We start from the raw sequence: 19,142 nt of genomic DNA on the forward strand, positions 1-19,142 counted from the left end.
TATAGACAGCTCTCTGGTTTTTATGTCGGCTACTCCTTTAATTGTAAAGGCACAATCTTACAGCTTCCTCTTGCATCCACAGTTAATCCTGTTGAATGTGGTTCATCCTTCTTGGTGGTATGCTGACATTATCCTGGATACCGTGGCTCTTGATACATCACAAAGACTTGCTGTCTTGAGCAAGATGTGCACCAACAACTTCCAGAGTCCTCTTTTGAACTCTGGTATGTCGCCCATAATGTTGTGTGCATTGCAATATTTTGAGTAAAACTGTGCTCTTACCCTGCTAATTGAACCTTCACACTCTGCTCTTACTGGTGCAATGTGCAATTAATGGGGTTTGGCCACCAGACTGGTCCAATTTAGCCATGAAACCTCACACACTAAAATGACAGGTGTTTTAGAGTCATTGTCCAACCCCGGTACATCAGATCCATATATAAATAGCTTTCCTTTATTCACCTTTTAATGTCAAACCCAAATGTTTTCAGACTACAGCAGAAACAAAGGGATTGGCCTCGCTGATACAATATTTTTGGAGAAGAATGCAGGCAACTGAACAGTACATATTACAGGCATACAGGCATTACATATTATAGATTCCTTAGCTAGAACACCAACAGCTGCCACTTTGAATGTGTAAAGTTACAGGATGCAGCTCAACTGTTCACAGTTTACCCTCCCACCCCCCCTCTATCTCATCCATCAACAGAAAGACTAAAGATCTTGCATGCCAGATATTTCTTACCAAGGTGATGACTCAATCTCCGCTCATTCATTTTAGCTGAGTATTATTAACCTGTAAATTATTAAATTAATAATAGTATAAACAGTAATACTCTGCAATATTCAGCAAACACAGACGAACCAGTGCAAGACCTGAAACCATAAGCCTTTTAATAACTTCTATTTGACTAAACAAAGCACCTGCTCTAAAGAATGAAATACAAACCCATCACAGCACTGCTGTGTGTTTGTGTGTGTGTATGTGTGTGTGTGTGTGGATGAGTGTGTGTGTGTGTGGATGGGTGTGTAGATGGGTGTGTGTCTGTGTGTGAGGGTGTGTGTGGTGTACACCTTCCTACAGCCAGAGACTTAGCTCTTACAGCATAGAAAGCTGATAAACATCCTGACTGCTGAACTTTGGTCCTGTTTGTGAGCAATAAACGAAATGTGAGACAATAAAGCTGGCCTTCAGAAGTGTCTTATCAGTGGAGTTATAGCATCCAACAAAAGTCGTTTCACTCCTCACATATTTGCAGTTGTTTTATTATATGTTTTATTAGGACAACACTATACAGTGGTATGAGAAAAGTTTAGGCACCCCTGAAAACTTTCAGGATTTTCCTTTATTAATCAATGGTTAATCATATCAGCAATTTCAGGTAAATGTATCATATAGGAGACGAACACAGTGGTTTTTAAGAAGTGAAATAAAGTTTATACGATTTACAGAAGGTGTTTAATAATTATTTAAATAAATAAGGGAGGTGCATAAATTTGTTTTAAATAAGTTTTATTGATTTGAATACCTTTAGCACTAATTATTGGATAACAAAATTTGTTTGGTAAACTCTCATTGACTCTTGACCTATATACATAGGTGAATCCAAATATGAGATTTTTTTCTATGTTTTTTTTTTTACTCACAAGAAAGACTTAAAACACATAGTAAGTTTTTTTTTATTATTATTATTATTTATTCTGTCGGAGATACACGACTGTCCACTGTAGTGGACACCATACACTAACGGGATAAAATGCAATTTAGTAGAACATGTTCTATTTTATGTTTATAGCTCAAAGAAGCAATATATCATGGGAACTATTCATATACAAAAGCTTCAATGTATAAAAGTATCAAGGGTCTGGTCGCATCAGCAAATTTAAAGAAAATAGCTTATTAAACTCATGCATTGGATAACAATGCAACAGAACTGAATATGCTTGCATACATACACTCACTCACACACACACACAAACACACACACTTTTACAACTAGAAAAGTATTTTAAAGTTTAGGGCAGCCAATAAAGATTGTTTTGTGCACCATATTGTTTTATTGGCTCCCCTAAACTTTAAAATATACTAAGTAATAAAAAAATAAAATCCAGCCTGTCCCATTGTGGAGATGTGCAGACATAAAATAGGAAATTAGCATATATACGTAATTTAAAAAAGAATTGAATAAATACTTCTCATTGCTCAGACAAGCAGTTGGAGAAATTTCTTTATGATGTTTAATCTAAATGTTACCCTTATTTTACCCTATTTTTTACCAGTAGTTTACTATTGTTATATTGTTATGATGGAATATATCATAATTAATATAAATTATAGCATACTTACAATTAACACATTAGTTTCTAATAATATTTCCATAATAATACATAATACTAATACATATATACATATAATATGTATAATAATACTACAATAATATAATAATAATAATAATAAAATATCTATAACAGTATTATAATATTAATAATATATTAATATATAAATAACAATAATTAGAGCTAATTTAGCAAATTCACTCAATGTCCTTATAATCTAAATGTTACCATTGGTACGTGACATCCACTATAGTGGACAGTTACATTTTGACACAGAACCAAAAAACTACATTACCAATTTTGATTAAACTTTCATAAAAGTGTTCCATACTTCATTCTTAATAAGGAAAAAAAGTCATAGTCAACCCACAGACCAGCTCCAAAGAATAGCTAAGCTAACCTTGCTACCAAGTTATAGTGGTACTGACTCCACACATGATAAATATAAGTTACTGTTCTAGAAGAGTTTCTGTCTAAATAACCTCTTAGTCCCTGTTTAAATTATGCTTAAAATAAAGCTGTAAAATCCCAACTTACTGACATTTCGCTTTTCCGCTATATCAAACCCCGGTAAGAGAGGATGGCAAAACCCCTGTAGAAAGGAACGTAAACGCCATTGGCTGCAGTACAGAATGATGGACAGCTAACTCTGGCTGATGATTGACTGATAAAAATTATTGACAACGAAAGTCTAGTATCTGATTGGCTGCAGTCAAAAAGCGATTGACATATGATCCTTTTACACACGCCAACTGAGGCTCCGGCCTGCAGCCTTACATATATGGTTTGCGCCAGGGGCAACCATTAAATTTTTTTTAACGTTATTAGCACGCTTTTCCAAGGCAAATTTTAAAGTTAGTTTACCCACTTCCCCCCCTAGTGACTACTGTCCAATCCAATGGCCTTCACCAGAATGTTTCTCTTCCATCTGTATGTGCACAGAGAATTGTGGGAAGAAAGGAAATTAGTTTTGACACATGGGTGAACTGTTTTTGGAGTGATATGAGCATGTGATGAGGATCCATGTAGTTGTGCTGCACCGTTCAGTTTATTTTGACAGGAGGACAAAATGAATGAAAATGTGCCAAAGCAATTGAGAAGGATGTATGCCATTTTTATGGGACTGACTATTTATATGGGAGAGGGACTTCATTTTGAAGCAAGAATGAACGTTTTGGGAGACATATGACATTTTGCTGGTTATCTGAAGTGTTGTGAAGAATTGTAAGTCTGTTTGGCTAATTTACCTTATAGTTATAGGAATGTCATCTCAGTTTCAAAAAATGAGCCAAACCAATTGAGAAAAACTGTAAGTTACAGTTATTAAGTCTGTGTACTGAACATAAATATAAATCCTGACAGAAATAAATATAACTAATAATAAATTATAGTTACTGTGCAGATTTTTAAGCATATTTTATTTTTATAGTTGATTGCTGAAGGCTGAGGGTATGGTGTATTTTTCTGTGGTAAGGAATTGATGGTATGGGGTATTTTGGAGCGCAGGGCAGAGGGCGATCGTGAGTTCGTTTTGGGTGCGCCCTACTGACCGTTGAATTTAGACGTCCTTTCAGGGGATCAATCGCGCAATTCGTTTTTCCGCCGCCAAGATAGAAACACGCCTCAATTCCAGACCACCACGCCCATCGGCGTTAATATATTCCAAAAGTCCATTGCTATTTTAAGGACGCGCAAGGCATAAAAATGGACTGTTTACAGGGTGTATGATGGCCACGCTACACGCTACATGTCTTGCACGGCGTGTATGATAGGGCCCAATATGTTTAAAGCGCAGCAGCAAATTATCCACATTCTAGTGTGAAAACAGCTGAAAGTCTGTAACTTAAAACTATACATGGAAAAAACAGAATGAATAAAAATCGAAAGCTCACTAATGTTTAAACTTTGAACATAATTGATGCATGCATCAATTGATGCCTGTGTTAACAGGCCATCTTAAAATCATATTCTCCTAATATTTGCTTATGATAATATTGGCTATGAACAATCATTAAGCAATGACTCTGATTGATTCTCCATCTTCTCTCAGCTTCACAGCTACTTGTTTTTACCCAAAGGCTGCTCTGCGGTTTTCATGTTGGTTACTCCTATAACTATAAATGCACAGTCTGCACAGGCAAAACCCAAATCTGAAATTAAGTGTCGACATTCGGCGCTATTTATTGTCTGAATAGTCAGTGTTGATGTTGAGTGAGTGTGCACTGGGGGCAGGATTGGGATGGGGAGTCGAGCAGGGAATAAGTTCAGCATCCTCACAGGCTGATGGATGGAGCTGTCCCTCAGTCTGCTGGTCCTAGGCCCAAGACTCAGCCTTCTTCACCCTGATGGCAGCAGGCAGAAGAAGCTGTGTAGAGGGTGGGTGTAACGGGTAATGGGTTATGGCTTTTAGGGCTCCTGCAGGAAGGTAACGATGATAATGGTTATTTGATGGGTTCTGCTGGAAAGGCCTTTTTTTGGTTTCCAGGCTGACTGATGATTTGCCTGAGAACGTACACTGAATAAACAGCTCTTTTAACTGTTCAAACACATAAAAAACAGACATGTGAACCACTTGGGGGAGTAGTGTATATCAGTGGCGGATGCTGGTCTTTCAAGGAGGGGAAGCTCAATTTCGGCCTACATCTTAACATATGTCGTTTTATTTATATGTAAATTCTACTCTCCCTGAGATGTTTTTTTTTTGTAAACAAAAGGCATTATTTTTAAGTTTTCACTACACAAAAAAGGTACCCATTCTTTACATTGAACAATTATGTAAAAAAAAGACGCTATGACATGAATAAACATAAAATGATCATTAAAAAATACATTTCGCAAAATCTTTAAAGTTGGTAAAGGAATAAAATGCAGGTAAATTTAGTTCCTTTTTGAACAGTTTTAATTTCCTTGAATAATCCCTTTATTATTTGTAATTATTTTTAATGATAACACAATACTTACTACTGGTCCCTGTTAATTTATGTCCTGAGATGGTTTCATCAAGAGGAATGGCCATCAGTACATTTTATTTGTTACAGCACTTCCAGTCAGCCAGCTCACTTTATCACACCAGAAAAGCTGAAAATACCTGTTACTTTTCCCCACCTTTTAATCTGAGCAGTTGATCTGCCCTCCTGTTTAACTCTAAGTTTTTCTTTGTAAGGAAGACTATCAAATGGCTTCACCAAAATCCGTCCACAACATTAAAACTGTCTGACATTATGTGATGTCAGACAATGAACGTCGCCTCACTTTGCCAAACACTCACACAAAACAATCCAGACTGTTCTCATACAGAGTTTCCCAATGGTGGAACAAACTACCTTCCACTACCAGATCAGGAGAATCTCTCGCTATCTTTAATAAACTCCTGAAGACAGAGCTCTTCAAAGAGCACTTACTCTCTTAACACCTCTAACACACTAACTACTTCTAACCTCATTTCCTTCTTCCCCTCCTTCACTCCTCTATCCCTTTATTTCCCTTTGACCTCCTTTAAGCCCTATCTAAAAATGGGTTATCTTAATTCCTAGTACTTTGTACTTCATTATTGTAAGTCGCTTTGGACAAAAGCGTCTGCCAAATGAAATGTAATGTAATGTAATGTAATGTAATGTGCAGCTTGCACTGGAGCGAGGCTAGTGTGAAGTGTGTCCATCTGTGAGTGCTTTGTGAAGGGCTGAGCAGCACCCGCTGGACAGAAACTGCGATAGAAAAGAGTGATAGAAGTCAGAAAGAGTGATAGAAGTTTTTAATAAAGAAAATGCCGCTATAAGGATTAGGAAAGTCTCCGGTTCAACTCAGAACAGAATTAAAATGCTCCCAGCGCACATGTTTACACCCAAAGATCGCTGATTGGCTCATTTCGCTGTCAATCAAAAAGGGACTCCGCCTCAGACAGGTCATCCAATCATCATGCAGAAGCCCATGCCAGCCCACTGCTCCATAGACCCCCAGAGACGCTGAGCGTCCGATGGGCGGGACAAAGCCCAGCATTTATCCAATGACTCTTCTTGTTTCGCCGAGCGCTTTGCTCCGCTATTGAAGTCTGTGCACTGTTTAAAGCAGCGCTGTGAAGCTGCAGGAATGAGTGAGAGGAAAGCCGCGGCGTTACCAGTGATAAGAAGCTGATTCTGAACTAAGTTTAGCGCGGTGTAGCGCATAATCAGTGACATGTACACACAATAGTATATATTTAATCACTTTTTTTTTTACATATTAGAGGAAGCTGGGCTTCCCGACAGTCTTAGAGCAATCGCCACTGGTGTATATGTATATACTGGAGATATGTACTACTTTTCTCCCCCTCTCTCTCTAGTAAGAAATTTGCATGAATAACAAAGTTAAGTCTGAGCAATCCAGTCAATGTAAAGTCAATGAGTAATGACTCACTTTAACAAAGCACAACCTCAATTCTATTCAAATGCATATAAAAACAGTATGCAAGGTACTCTCATAGGCCCATATTTTATTGACGATAGAACGTAGAACATATATCAGAAAAAGTTGAAAGTGAAACATTTTACCAGACTGGAAAAGTACGTGGTACTAAAAGAAACAGCTGCTATTGGAGCAATTTGCTAAATTTCATGACAATTAAAAAAGGGTATACTAGAGAAGTAGAGTCTCCCAGAAACCAAGATGGACAGAGATTCATCATTCTGCAAAATAATCTGTGTCTAACAATTGTGGGGAAAAAATCAGAAAACCAACAACAGCTCATAATATTATTAAAAGATGCAGAGAATCTAGAGAAATTCCTGTGTAGAAGGGACAAGGCCAGATGTCAGTATTGTATGCTGGTGATCTTTGGGCCCTCAGGGCCAGTACTAAATACTACTGCATGGACTCAAGAACACTTCCAAAAATCACAGTCTGTGAAGTTTACTGTGCTGCAGTCCACTAAAGCAGGTTAAAACAAAACAATTTAATAAGAAGCCATATGCTAATAACATCCAATGGTGCCAGTAAAGATTATAAAGATTATAAACATTATCATCCACTGAATATGGCTCAAAAACTTGATGATTCAAAATTGTCTGGCTTTCAAATAAAAAATGTGTAATTAAAATATATATTGTTTATTAATACAGTGATACAGAATACTGAATGTACCTTTTGGCTGGTTAAATGGTACACATTTGTACTTATTGCTGTTAGAAACTGCTTTGTACTTCAGAGGGAACAAATCTGATCCTGTGAAGACCAGTATTGTACCTTTGAGGGTACAATTATGAAGATTGTACCTCTGAGTACAAAAAAGGTACTCATATCGTACCTCTGTTTTTTAGAGTGTACTTACACCAGTTGGATAAGTGGCCTGTGCCCACGATTGTGTTTTGCGTATCGGAGTGTATTTGACTAGAAAGGAATGCTTCAGTAAGATTCAGGGTGTTTCAAAATAAACATGTGACTCTGTTAGCATTATGCTTCAGTGATAGCCTTCATACTCTACAGTTCTACTAATGTCATGATGATGGTAATGTGATAGAACAGTTCCTCATTTGGCATCCAGGAGTACACAATGCACAATGGGAGGAATAAAAAGTGAAGCTTCATGCATATTATTTGCAAACCTGTTTCTCTAAAAATATATGAGGAAACAATCTGCAGGTGAAGCTGCTGGTTGGTGTCTGTACTCTGTTTGAAAAGCACCTACTGCATAACATGAGGCCTGTACATTCTAACATTTATGAATAGAATAGATACAAGTGTTAATGGGAATGAGTTTTTAAACTTTTTTTGCCATTCTGGTCTACAATTTACTTTGTATTTCACCATCAAACATACTTTATCCCATTGTAAGGGCACCTATAGGGCACCACATCATAGGATAATCATATCCTGTTCACTAGAAAGAGCCCCTGCTGCAACACTGTCTAGTTAGGGTGTAAGAACTTCTGATTGACTGCTAAAATCTGGGGTGATGTGAAATGTCTTGAGGGTGTGGGTGTGACTTTAACATTATGTTTGGTACAATAGTTCATTAAGCATAATTTAACATTGCTGGGTGGATTTAAAAGCTATGAGAAGTGACAGAAACCATAAGATGAGCAATAAACAGACTGACAGATTACATTCACTGAACCCTTGTAGGGGAAACTGAACGTGATACACACGGAATATGCATAAAGTGAGGTGTCTGCTGAGAAAGGAATGAGGAAGGGTGTTAGACAATATATGTTGATGTTGAGAGACGGTCTCAGGGTGAATTAAAGGAGATTTGTGTGAATTTTTTGAAGTCAGTTTTTATAGAAATATGGTTTTATTGTGGAGCTCGGTGAGGCAGTGTTTATTAGGTCAGGCTGCTGTTGACAATGTAGATTTCTCACATTTAGATCTCACATTTCTGCAGTGACTTGCAAAAGTATTCATAACCCCTGGATCTTTTCCACATTTTGTCACCTGACAACCACAAACTTTGTTGAGATTTTAAGTGATAGACAAATATATAAAACAGCAAAACTGATATAAAACAGCTCAAGCTCAGTCAGGTTGGATGAAGAGCATCTGTGATCAGCAATTTCATTTTCATTCAATTTCCCCAGAAGCTCAATGCGATTAAAGACTGGGTCATTCTAACACATTATCAAATTCTTTGATCTATATCATTCCACTGTAGCTCTGGCTGTATGTTTAGGGTCATTGTCTTGTTGAATCACCTTCCCAGCTTCAAGTCTTTTGTTGCCTTCAACAGGTTTTCTTCCAGGATTGTTCTGTGTAAAAATCTACCCATTTTCCCATTAACTCTGACCAGCTTCTCTGTCCCTGCTGAAGAAAAGAATCTTAACAGCATGATGCTGCCACCACCATGTTTTAGAGTGAGGAAGGAGTGTTCCCACTCCTCCATGAGGACATCACAGAGCTGCAGATATTCAAGACTTTGTGCTCCTCCAGCTTTTGCTTAAGGATGCCCCAAAGATGTTATATTGGGTTTAGGTCTGGAGACATGCTTTACCTTCAGCCTCTTCAATAAAGCAGTGGTCATCTTAGAGGTGTGTTTGGGGTCATTATCATGCTGGAACTGCGACCCAGTTTCTGGAGGGAGGGGATCATGCTCTGCTTCAGTATTTCACTGTATATATTGGAGTTCATGTGTCCCTCAATGAAATGTAACTCCCCAATTAGGAGATGGTTCCAGTAATCCATGTCCTCAGCAAACTGTTTGCGGGCTTTTTTGTGTACAGACTGCAGAAGAGGCTTCTTCTGAAATATTTCTTCTGAAATATTACTGGTTAGTATTATTATGATTGGCCAAGCTGTATAATCTATTCATGTATATTTCTTTTGATTTGTACAGGTTTCCCTGAGAAAAGTGCCCTCTTTTCTCCCCACCAGTGGATACTGCCGGTGGGGTTAAAACAGGCATCACTTCAAGATTGGACCCATGTGGACCCCCAGCAGTTGTAGAGGAAGGACGACTTGGTAAGTACAACAAAACTATACACACTCTTATTAATGTCACATGAGTTTTGGTGATTGGGAAAACTTTCAACCATCAGGGTATTTTTTTTTTCATTGATGGCAGGGGCATTTTCACACATTGATTGTTCACCACAGAGTCCAGATCTTAACCTTATTGAGAATCTTTGGTATGTGCTGGAGAAAGCTTTGTGCGGCAGTCAGACTCTACCATCATCAATACAAGATCTTGGTTAAAAATTAATGCAACACTGGATTGAAATAAATCTTGACATTGCAGAAGCTATTCAAAATAATGCCACAGCAAATGCCTGCCACAATAAAAACTAAAGGTCCATCTAAATTTTAGAGTTGTGACTTTGCTTTGGCCAGGCAGTGTACAATTGCACTTTATTTGCTATTACTTAATGTATTTATTTAATGCTTATTACGATTATGTTAATATTACAAATGTATCTATATTTGATTAGGTTATTAGGGTTTAGTTTCATATTCTTTTTTCATTGCAACAGAGTAATGTTAACAGGTGTGCAGACTTGAACAGGTGGGGTAAAACATGCTTTTGAACTGGAGCCACACCCACAGGAAGCAGTTATGAAGGGCATTGCACAAATAATTGTCAACTAATTAACAGATTAGTCGCTGTGTCTGAAAAATTTACTGAAATGTCCTCTCCCACATTATGCTGATTTGATAAACATATGGGCCAGTTAAATAGTCAGCTCTGCTCATAAAAAAAAAGTAGAGACAGATTCAAACTAATCCCTTCCAGACATGATTTTATTCAAACTCTGACCAAATTTGAGAAAAGAAAAATAAGAATACAGACACATCAAAAACTCAATCTATGTGAAAATTAGAAAACAATTCATCTTTATTGTTTAATTTACCGTAGAGGAGTACAGAGGAGTAAAAGCTAATTCATACTGCTTTACTGTATGTCTACAAACTGACATGACTCCTGATGTCATTTAAACCCTTCCACAGAAATATGGGTGTACGGGTTTGTACTGTGTTTATATATATTTACACAAAAACATGAATCTGACTGTAAACATGTCTCTGTACAATCAGCTAAGAAAGCTGCAGGTGTGTTTAATGAGTAACACGTTTATATTCTCTCTCTCTCTTTATCTCTCTCTCTCCACGGCTACCCGACGTTCATCTTGACCAATCACTGCACAGCAGGGTCATCACCAGTCTTCTGAACCCCTCAGCGGTCCATCCCGCCATCCTCCTGTGGTTGCCGCCGGAAACAAGCCGCACGCAAGCGTTCACAAAACTCAAGCTCCTCCTGCAGATTGAGAGAGTCATATGTATATATTGCATTCATTAAATACAATTATTAAATATACACTGTTGTCAGAAATATTACCATATTAGGTTTAATTTGGTTTCTTGAGATAAATAAGGTTTATCTGAGTAAAAACTGTCCTGTCCATTAGATCAAAAAAACATAGTAAAAAAAGGATATGGCTGAGTGTACCTGGCTCTCCTCTCGCCCCTTTAGTTCCTTGACTTTCTGGTTTAGTAGCTCTTCCAGCCCCAGAGAGGGATCTGTACAATCTGATACACCACGCTCCGACTCTTCCACTAAACTATAGACAGACACACACACACAAAGAGACACACACACACAAACACACACACTTGTATTTATTGAATAAACATTATTATTATGCATTTTTCTTTACGTAAGTGTGCTGTACTATTTGTGCAATGTTTAAAAGCTAATTAATACTAATATTAATGTAATACTACTATATTTCAGAGCTTTATAATTATTGTATGATTCACACTAAATGAATTGCTTCTGGAAATAACCTTAAGTTGCAGCCTTAAGGAAAGTACAGAGCATAGAGGGTCAGGGAGAGGGCAGACGCAGTAACTTTACTCACCAACAGAGGACGCCAACGACATGTTCATGCACTGCAGAGTGAGGAGAGCGAAGCACTGCAACTAACTGCTGTACCATTCCCATACACAGCACTGTCTCTGAGAGAGAGAGAGAGAGAGAGAGAGAGAGAGAGAGAGAGAGAGAGAGAGAGTAATAAGGAAGGGAATATGGGGAACTTTATTAAATAATTAAATTAAATTTCTACCTTTGTGTTCAGGGTTGCTGGTGAGAAGGTTGAGGAGCAGGAAGGCAGATTTGGTTCGGAGTTTCTCGCTCTCTGCCTGCATCCCCCTCATCAGCACTGAGAAACCATCCCGAGATAAGAACTCCCGCAGACCCACTTCCTGCTCCCGGACCAAGCCTGAAAGAGATCACGCTCGCATATCAATATACTGTATTATTTTCATATTCATACAGATAAATCCAACATCATTAAACATGACAATTAACTTACAATTAAGCTTAATTAACATTGTTGATGATAATAGAAATGTGCCATAACACATCATTAACAATAATTAAAAATCCATACTTTGATAACAGTATTCAATCTTTAAAGCTGACTATATTGTATTTAATTTGCTATATAGTGTGAAGTTTTAAGGGTATTTTTGTCTAATTGTTTGCAATTTATATAGATGCACTAAATGAGGGGTGTTCAAACTTTTTTGGTTGGGGGCCGGAAGAAGAAATATATTTGAAGTCACGGGCCACAGACTCTGTAATACAACAAATAATGAAATATACCACTTTAAATAATACATTTTCCTGATTCTTTTCATTTACACCCCATTTTACACCATCTTATACAGTGTTGTGTAAACTAAGATTTTTCAAATTGATGTTTACTTTCATGATGTCTTTTAATATTAAACTCCTTAATTACAGCAACTTTTAGACTCTTTGCCCAGTTTTTCTGCGCTACAACTGTGCACTCTCTCCGCAAAGAGTCCAGAGTGTATTGTGCCCAATGACTGCCAGTAGTGGCTCTGGCTCCCCCGCGACCCGAAAAGGATTAAGCGGTTAATGATTAATGAGTGTTTGAGTGATAACATTAATTTTGTTGCAGTACTATATTCTTAAACTTATATTGCCAATATTGTTTATCGTAAAAAGCCCTTATAATGTTTGTATTATTACAGAGTTGATATTATTATAGAGCCATATTGCCCACCACTAGACAAAACAGACATGCACCCACACACATACTCTTGACTTACAGGACACAGCGTAGAGTGCTTTAACGCGAACGGTGGGATTTGTGTCGTGGTCAGTTAGCTGCAGCAGTGTGTGTAGCGCCCCCTGCTGAAGTAGGTACTCCTGTACCTCGGGCATGTTCTGGGCACAGCTGGCAATGAGCTGAGCTGCTCTCCAGCGCACCCCCGCCTCAGAGTGACACAAACACCGCGATAGACACACCTCCAAACCGCCCATCTTCATCAGGTCTGAAAAACACACACACACACACACACACACACACACAGTAAGCAAATATACTACTGAAATATTGTTGCTGAGCAATATGTTCACACATTATATACAATACAAATATATAGAGGTTTTAGTGATTTTCTTAGCAGTAATAAAGCAGCAGTAATAGATCTCATACTGTTAAAACTCTAGATCCCATTAGGTCAGATAATAATAATCATAATTGCTGTAAAAAGAAAGAAGAACTACACATTCTAAAAAAGTAGTTGAGATGTTGTGAGCAAATGTGAAGAACAAAGCTCAGTTCCAAATTTCTCCTGGTCAGCCCAGCCAGCTCCCCAGTGGTTGTGTTCAATTCCATCACCAGCTCACCTGATTTACCATCATTAAGCTCTGATTTAACAAACCATGTGATCTAAACTATAAATAGTACTAGACTTAATAGTGGTGTACAGCCACAACTTTTAAATCCCTATAGTAATATTTTTTTTTTAAAACACTAATTATTAACGCTACCAGGTTTAACCCCAGCTTGCACAGTAATCTGGCCCGTCCCCTCCCATTTCTTTTTTTCTGGAGCGATTTGGTTGTGGTAAGATTGTGATCTGATGTCAGTTTGCACAAGTTAATTAGCTAAACTATCTGAGATTTATTTTTTCTCAAGGATTATTGAATATTGCATGAAAAATGTCTTCTTACTTTACTCATTAAGGGGGTGAAGGTTTTAATTAGTTAGTTTATGGAACTCAAGTAAAAAAAAAAAAACGATAAACAATTTAAAAACTATAAACTCAATGTTAACGAGTAAAAAAAGAGAAAAACATTTTATGAATGTAAAAAACAAAATCAGGTCATGTTGTTAAGTACTTAATAAATAATTAATACAATAAGTGCATAGTAAAATAAAACACAAAAATAAATTATATCATCTTGTTAAATATCTAGTTTTATGACAATATAGAGAGCAATGTTTTTTTTAAACCAATTTTATTTAGGCTATTGTAAATTTAAAAAAAGAAATCTTCATTTTTTAATATCGAAATGTACTTTTGTGTCCACCTTTTTGTATGTTATGTTTTGTGTATAATTGAAAGAAATGTAAATAATTTTTACACTATGTATCTTTTATTTCTGGCAACGAAAAATAAAAAATAATTTCTTGGGTTTTTTTTGTTTCTTTGAAATCATAAAATGCACCTATTGATTACACATAGCTGAAATACTTGTCATCGTTTCACTGTGCTGTTAATGCTTTAGAACGGGTGATTTAATAAAAAAAGTTGATTCCAAGTCAACCTAAATGCCATCCATTCATGCCTCTTTTTTCCTCATAATGATGTAAAAATAGTGATTTATTTTTCATGGGTAACACTATGTCTATTGCAAGCACCGTGAGGGTGTTAGGAGCATTGGCTATAAGAACTGTATTTTAGAAAGCTAAGGGGGTGAACAAAGGGAGAGCTATTCAACAAAAGTTTGTAATTTTTTCATGTTACACTACAAACATTTTGCTCTCCTTTAAACATTGAAACTTATTATATTCACGCACTCTGTCTAAATACAGAGACATACAGTTAGCATCGCAACTAACACTCAAGCTTGTCAAGTCCGGCTGTTAGCATTGTGGCTAACCTGATATTCTAGGCTTTATAATGCAGGTTCACCTGGCTAAGACAGAGCCAGTTTAGGGAAATCTTGTTATAGCATTAAATCACTGCAAAATGAGTGCAGACAAGTGAGTGCAAAATGAATGAGGGTGAATGGAGCTAAACTGTGAGAATTTTTTAAATAGTAAATACCCAGTTGATTAGGATATTCCTTTAATTTTTTGCAGAATGAAGTAGAATACATTTCGCTAAAAAAGCCAAGAAAACAGGTTTTAGGCAATAAAGGCACAGTTGACTGGTTGGTGAGCTAATGCTGTTGTTACAGTCAGAGCTCTGAGTTTTAAAGGTTTATAACTGGAGTTCTAATGCTTTAAAAATTATGGATGCGGTTCTGAAACTTTTATTGTTCTGTCTTGATGAAATTTTCAGTATAAAAATGATCAAAGCTTCATAAACTATAATTTTGCTCAAATGCTCCATATGAATACATTCATTTTGGTGTATATTATTACTCAACCTGGAGCTCCCTCTGGTGGTGTAACCAACCCAGAAGTGATTCTTCAGTGAGTATTCTCCCCTCTAAAGGTTATTTGGCAAAGCACAGACAGATAAGAGTCCTCTGGCCAGATCGTATTTATCAATGACTGTACATAAACATTGGTGTATACAATTACTGGTATTAATAAATAAAAACTAACAAACAATTAGCTAAGGACATCCAGGTTTAATTTTACTTGGTACTGGCCAAGTGATCAGAATAAGGCACAAATGAAAACATATTGAAGTAGTCTAGGATCTTCTGAAAATGACATCTGGCATGTGTAACTGTTTTTTATTATTTTGGGGCATATTGCAATACATACAGCGGTGTGAAAAAGCGTTCCTTCCCTTTTTCTTTCTTCTTTATTATTTTTTTTTTTTTGCATGTGTCACTCTTAAATGTTTCAGGTCATCAAACTAATTTCAATATTAACCAAAGACAACACAAAAAATACATTTTTTAAATAATACTTTTCATTTTTAAGGGAGAAAAAAACCAAACCTTCATTGCCCTGTGTGAAAAAAAATAATAGCCCCCTAAAACTAATAACTGGTTGGTCCACCCTTAGCAGCAATAACTGCAATCAAGTGTTTGCTGTAATGAGCAATGAGCCTTTCACAGAGCTGTCGAAAGTTGTCCAGCATGAACTGCCTTTTTTGAGGTTTTAAGCAACTCAATAGGATTCAGGTCAGGACTTTGACTAGGCCACTTCAAAGCCTTCAGCCAATCAGTGGGGGACTTGCTGGTCTGTTTCAGCTTGAGGTCACAAACAGATGGTCGGACACAAGTGTGGCAGTAATCAGGCATGGGCGTAGATAAAAAAAATTGAATTTAGGTGTGATAAACCACAGTCAAGTTATGTTTTAACTCAGGGGCAAACACTATTTCACAGACTATTTCACAAATGTTCACACCGCTGTACATTATCAACTTTTTGTACAGTATATGGACATTACCTTAATCATTTTTGCTGATTTCACTATCATCAGTTATGTTTTTTCTTAGCAGGAGGAACCTAAACATTAATGAGCCATTTGCATTCAGAACTTAGAAGTTTTATTTGTTTAGTATATTTAAAATATTTATATTCCAATTTCAACTTTTTTTTACTGCTTTTTTAAAAAGGTACAACTGCATTACAGTATATACAAACAAAAACAGCTATCATAATAAATTGTAACTTATTCAAATCAACCAAAATTAAAAAAAAAATTATATCTTGTCACAGAGTCCAGCCCTAACATAGCCTCAATCAAACACACACGTACCTCTAGCATTATCCAGATTCTCACATAGATCAGACAGCAAATCCAGCACAGCCTCTCTTTCATCCTCCTCCTCCTCTTCCTTCTCTCCTTCCTCTCCCCCCATCTCTCCATCATCCCGCAGCAGCACAGATACACACTGCTTCATTTGCTCCACCTCATCCATCTGCCCTTTACACACCTCTGCCAGCGCTCCACGAAGAAACTCCAACCTCTGCGCACAGAGAGACAAAGAGAGAAAGGAAAAAAATGGATAAATTCATTATTTAACATAAAAAAGTCATTATTTTAGGACACTAGAAGAAAAAATATCACAGAGAATGTGTCGTTAGTTTATTTTTTTTAAAATTAATAATCCATCATGCATTTACCTCCTGGGACATCGGCTCACTGGCTGTGGGGCCATCGGAGGCAGAGCCGGCATCAACAGCCAATCGCAAAACTCCCTGTAAATTATGCTGGTGTCTTCTGTTCCCTTGAGCCATCTAAACCCAGAGAAATAAACAATAACTGATTATTGGTCCTCAATGATGCAGACGCACAATTCATTATTTACAACAGAAACTTCCAGCTGTCGAGGAGGTCAAGTTTAATGACCACTGTACAGTACAGTATCCATAACAATGGCAATAAAAGTACAGCTAATTGTACCAACAATGGGTAGAGTAACAGTTACATTGACAGTAACAGAAACAACATCAGCAACATTGCCTGTACCAGTCACAGCGCAGCAAACAGTAACAGTGCCAGTCATTAATAGAAACAGAAACAGGAAGAGGGATAATAAAAGGAAAAACGCTAAAAGTAACACTGACAGTAACAGGAACAGTAACAGTACAAATAAAAGAAACAGTCAACAGTAACACTAAACTGTACTAATACCACTACCACCATAACACAGATATGATAATTATCAGCGGTTGTACATAAACCAGGACCAACAACAGTACAGCTAACGGTACAGTTAACAGTAACATTGGCAGTAACAGAACACCTACAATAATAACAGTACAGCTAACAGTTCAGTTAACAGTAACATTGGCAGTAACAGAACACCTACAATAATAACAGTACAGCTAACAGTACAGTTAACATTGGCAATAACAGAACGCCGGGTGTTCTGTCGAATTTTCCTACCCATCGATACATGCTTCCCAAAGGTACTGCGCATGCGCCGACCTACACAATTTAATTCTTTCTCGTGTTTTATGTATAATTAATCTGGTTTAGGGGGGTTTATGTGCATTAAACAACCTGGACGCACTGTCATTGCACACAAGTGTAAATGGAAACTAAAAATTACACTTATTATCATAAATAAATAGAAAAGCAGTTTGTAATGAGCTATATTTACTATAACTTTGCCATGGTACAATGAATTATGCAATCCAAATCTAATAACGTACATCTACTGGAATATCACTGGGTACATGCCCTAAAATAGTGCTTCTTTTGTATTTTTACAGTTAAATATACATTGGGGCAGCACGGTTCGACAAGGTAGCAGAATTCGACAGAACACCGGCAATAGTAACAGTGCGGCTAACAGTAACATTAAACAGCACAAGTACCACTACCACCAATCAGCATCAGCACAGGAACCTGTACAGGGTTAAACAACTTTACATACAATTGTAATACTGATAGATAAATGTTCAACACACACACATAACTCACTTACCTCTGGGCAGGTGTTTTCAGTGCTCTTCTGTTTCTCCTGACAGTAACTCCGTGATTACTGATCAGATAGTTTGTAACAGTGTTTAAGAGAGTCTGATGGAGAGTGTGTGTATAAGAGTGAGTGTGTTCTAATGAATGAGTGTATAAGAGTGTGTGAGTGAGTGAGTGTGTGAGTGAGTGTGAGTTTGTATATAGTGCAGATCAGGCACTGGAAGGTTCTCAAACTCTCTAGTCGTCGCGTGCAGTTTACCAGCATGACAGACAGCGAACTGCGCTCTATGATGACGTTTATACCGTAATTATGTTAAACATAGAACCCTCTTCCTATAGATTTCGAGATAGGAGTCTGTTTTCTCTTTCCAACGGTATAATGTGTCCCGTACGCAAATACATAGCTTTCTGATCAGGGGTCAAGTAATCCCGTTTTTTAAAAAAAAGATACTGTTAAGAATTGAATGATGTAACAACGATATTGTCCCGCAGTTATAATAATAAATAATGTACCATTTTAGATAAATTAAGAAAAAAAACATTAGAAAAAAATACGTTTAAGGCGAATTAGATACATACACGACAAGGTATAGATCTATGTTTAAGTAAAATGAACATTGTTGTTTTATTCTATAAACTACAGACAACATTTCTCCCAAATACCAAATACAAATATTGTCATTTAGAGCATTTATTTGCAGAAAATAAGAAATGGCTGAAATAACTCAGAGCTTTCAGACCTCAAATAATGCAAAGAAAATAACTTTGGTGGAATAACCCTGGTTTTAAATCACAGTCTTCATTCATCTTGGCATGTTCTCCTCCATCAGCCAACTTTATGCCACTCCTGGTGCAAAAATTCAAGCAGTTCAGCTTGATTTGATGGCTTGTGATCATCCAATTTATTTAACATTTTATAGCTATATATACAGTTTTAATAGCTTATGTACCTTTGTTTTTCTTAGGCC

The 19,142-nt window shown here is 37.0% G+C and overlaps 1 protein-coding gene across 1 annotated transcript; it reads right to left on the minus strand.

The window, feature by feature from the left end:
* Nucleotides 1-10,618: 10,618 nt before the first annotated feature.
* Nucleotides 10,619-18,456, minus strand: LOC125797535 (hsp70-binding protein 1-like). Its single transcript, XM_049473969.1, has 8 exons — nt 18,185-18,456; nt 16,875-16,988; nt 16,507-16,717; nt 12,880-13,104; nt 11,865-12,020; nt 11,661-11,757; nt 11,249-11,360; nt 10,619-11,056 (listed from the first exon to the last, which is right to left on the minus strand). Exons 2-8 carry the CDS (start codon nt 16,986-16,988, stop codon nt 10,976-10,978), a joined length of 996 nt encoding a protein of 331 aa, XP_049329926.1. The 5' UTR covers nt 18,185-18,456; the 3' UTR covers nt 10,619-10,975.
* Between the last annotated feature and the right edge of the window lie 686 nt (nt 18,457-19,142).

This window comes from Astyanax mexicanus, unplaced genomic scaffold (assembly GCF_023375975.1).
Source record: "Astyanax mexicanus isolate ESR-SI-001 unplaced genomic scaffold, AstMex3_surface scaffold_48, whole genome shotgun sequence".
NCBI classification, from domain to species: domain Eukaryota; kingdom Metazoa; phylum Chordata; class Actinopteri; order Characiformes; family Acestrorhamphidae; genus Astyanax; species Astyanax mexicanus.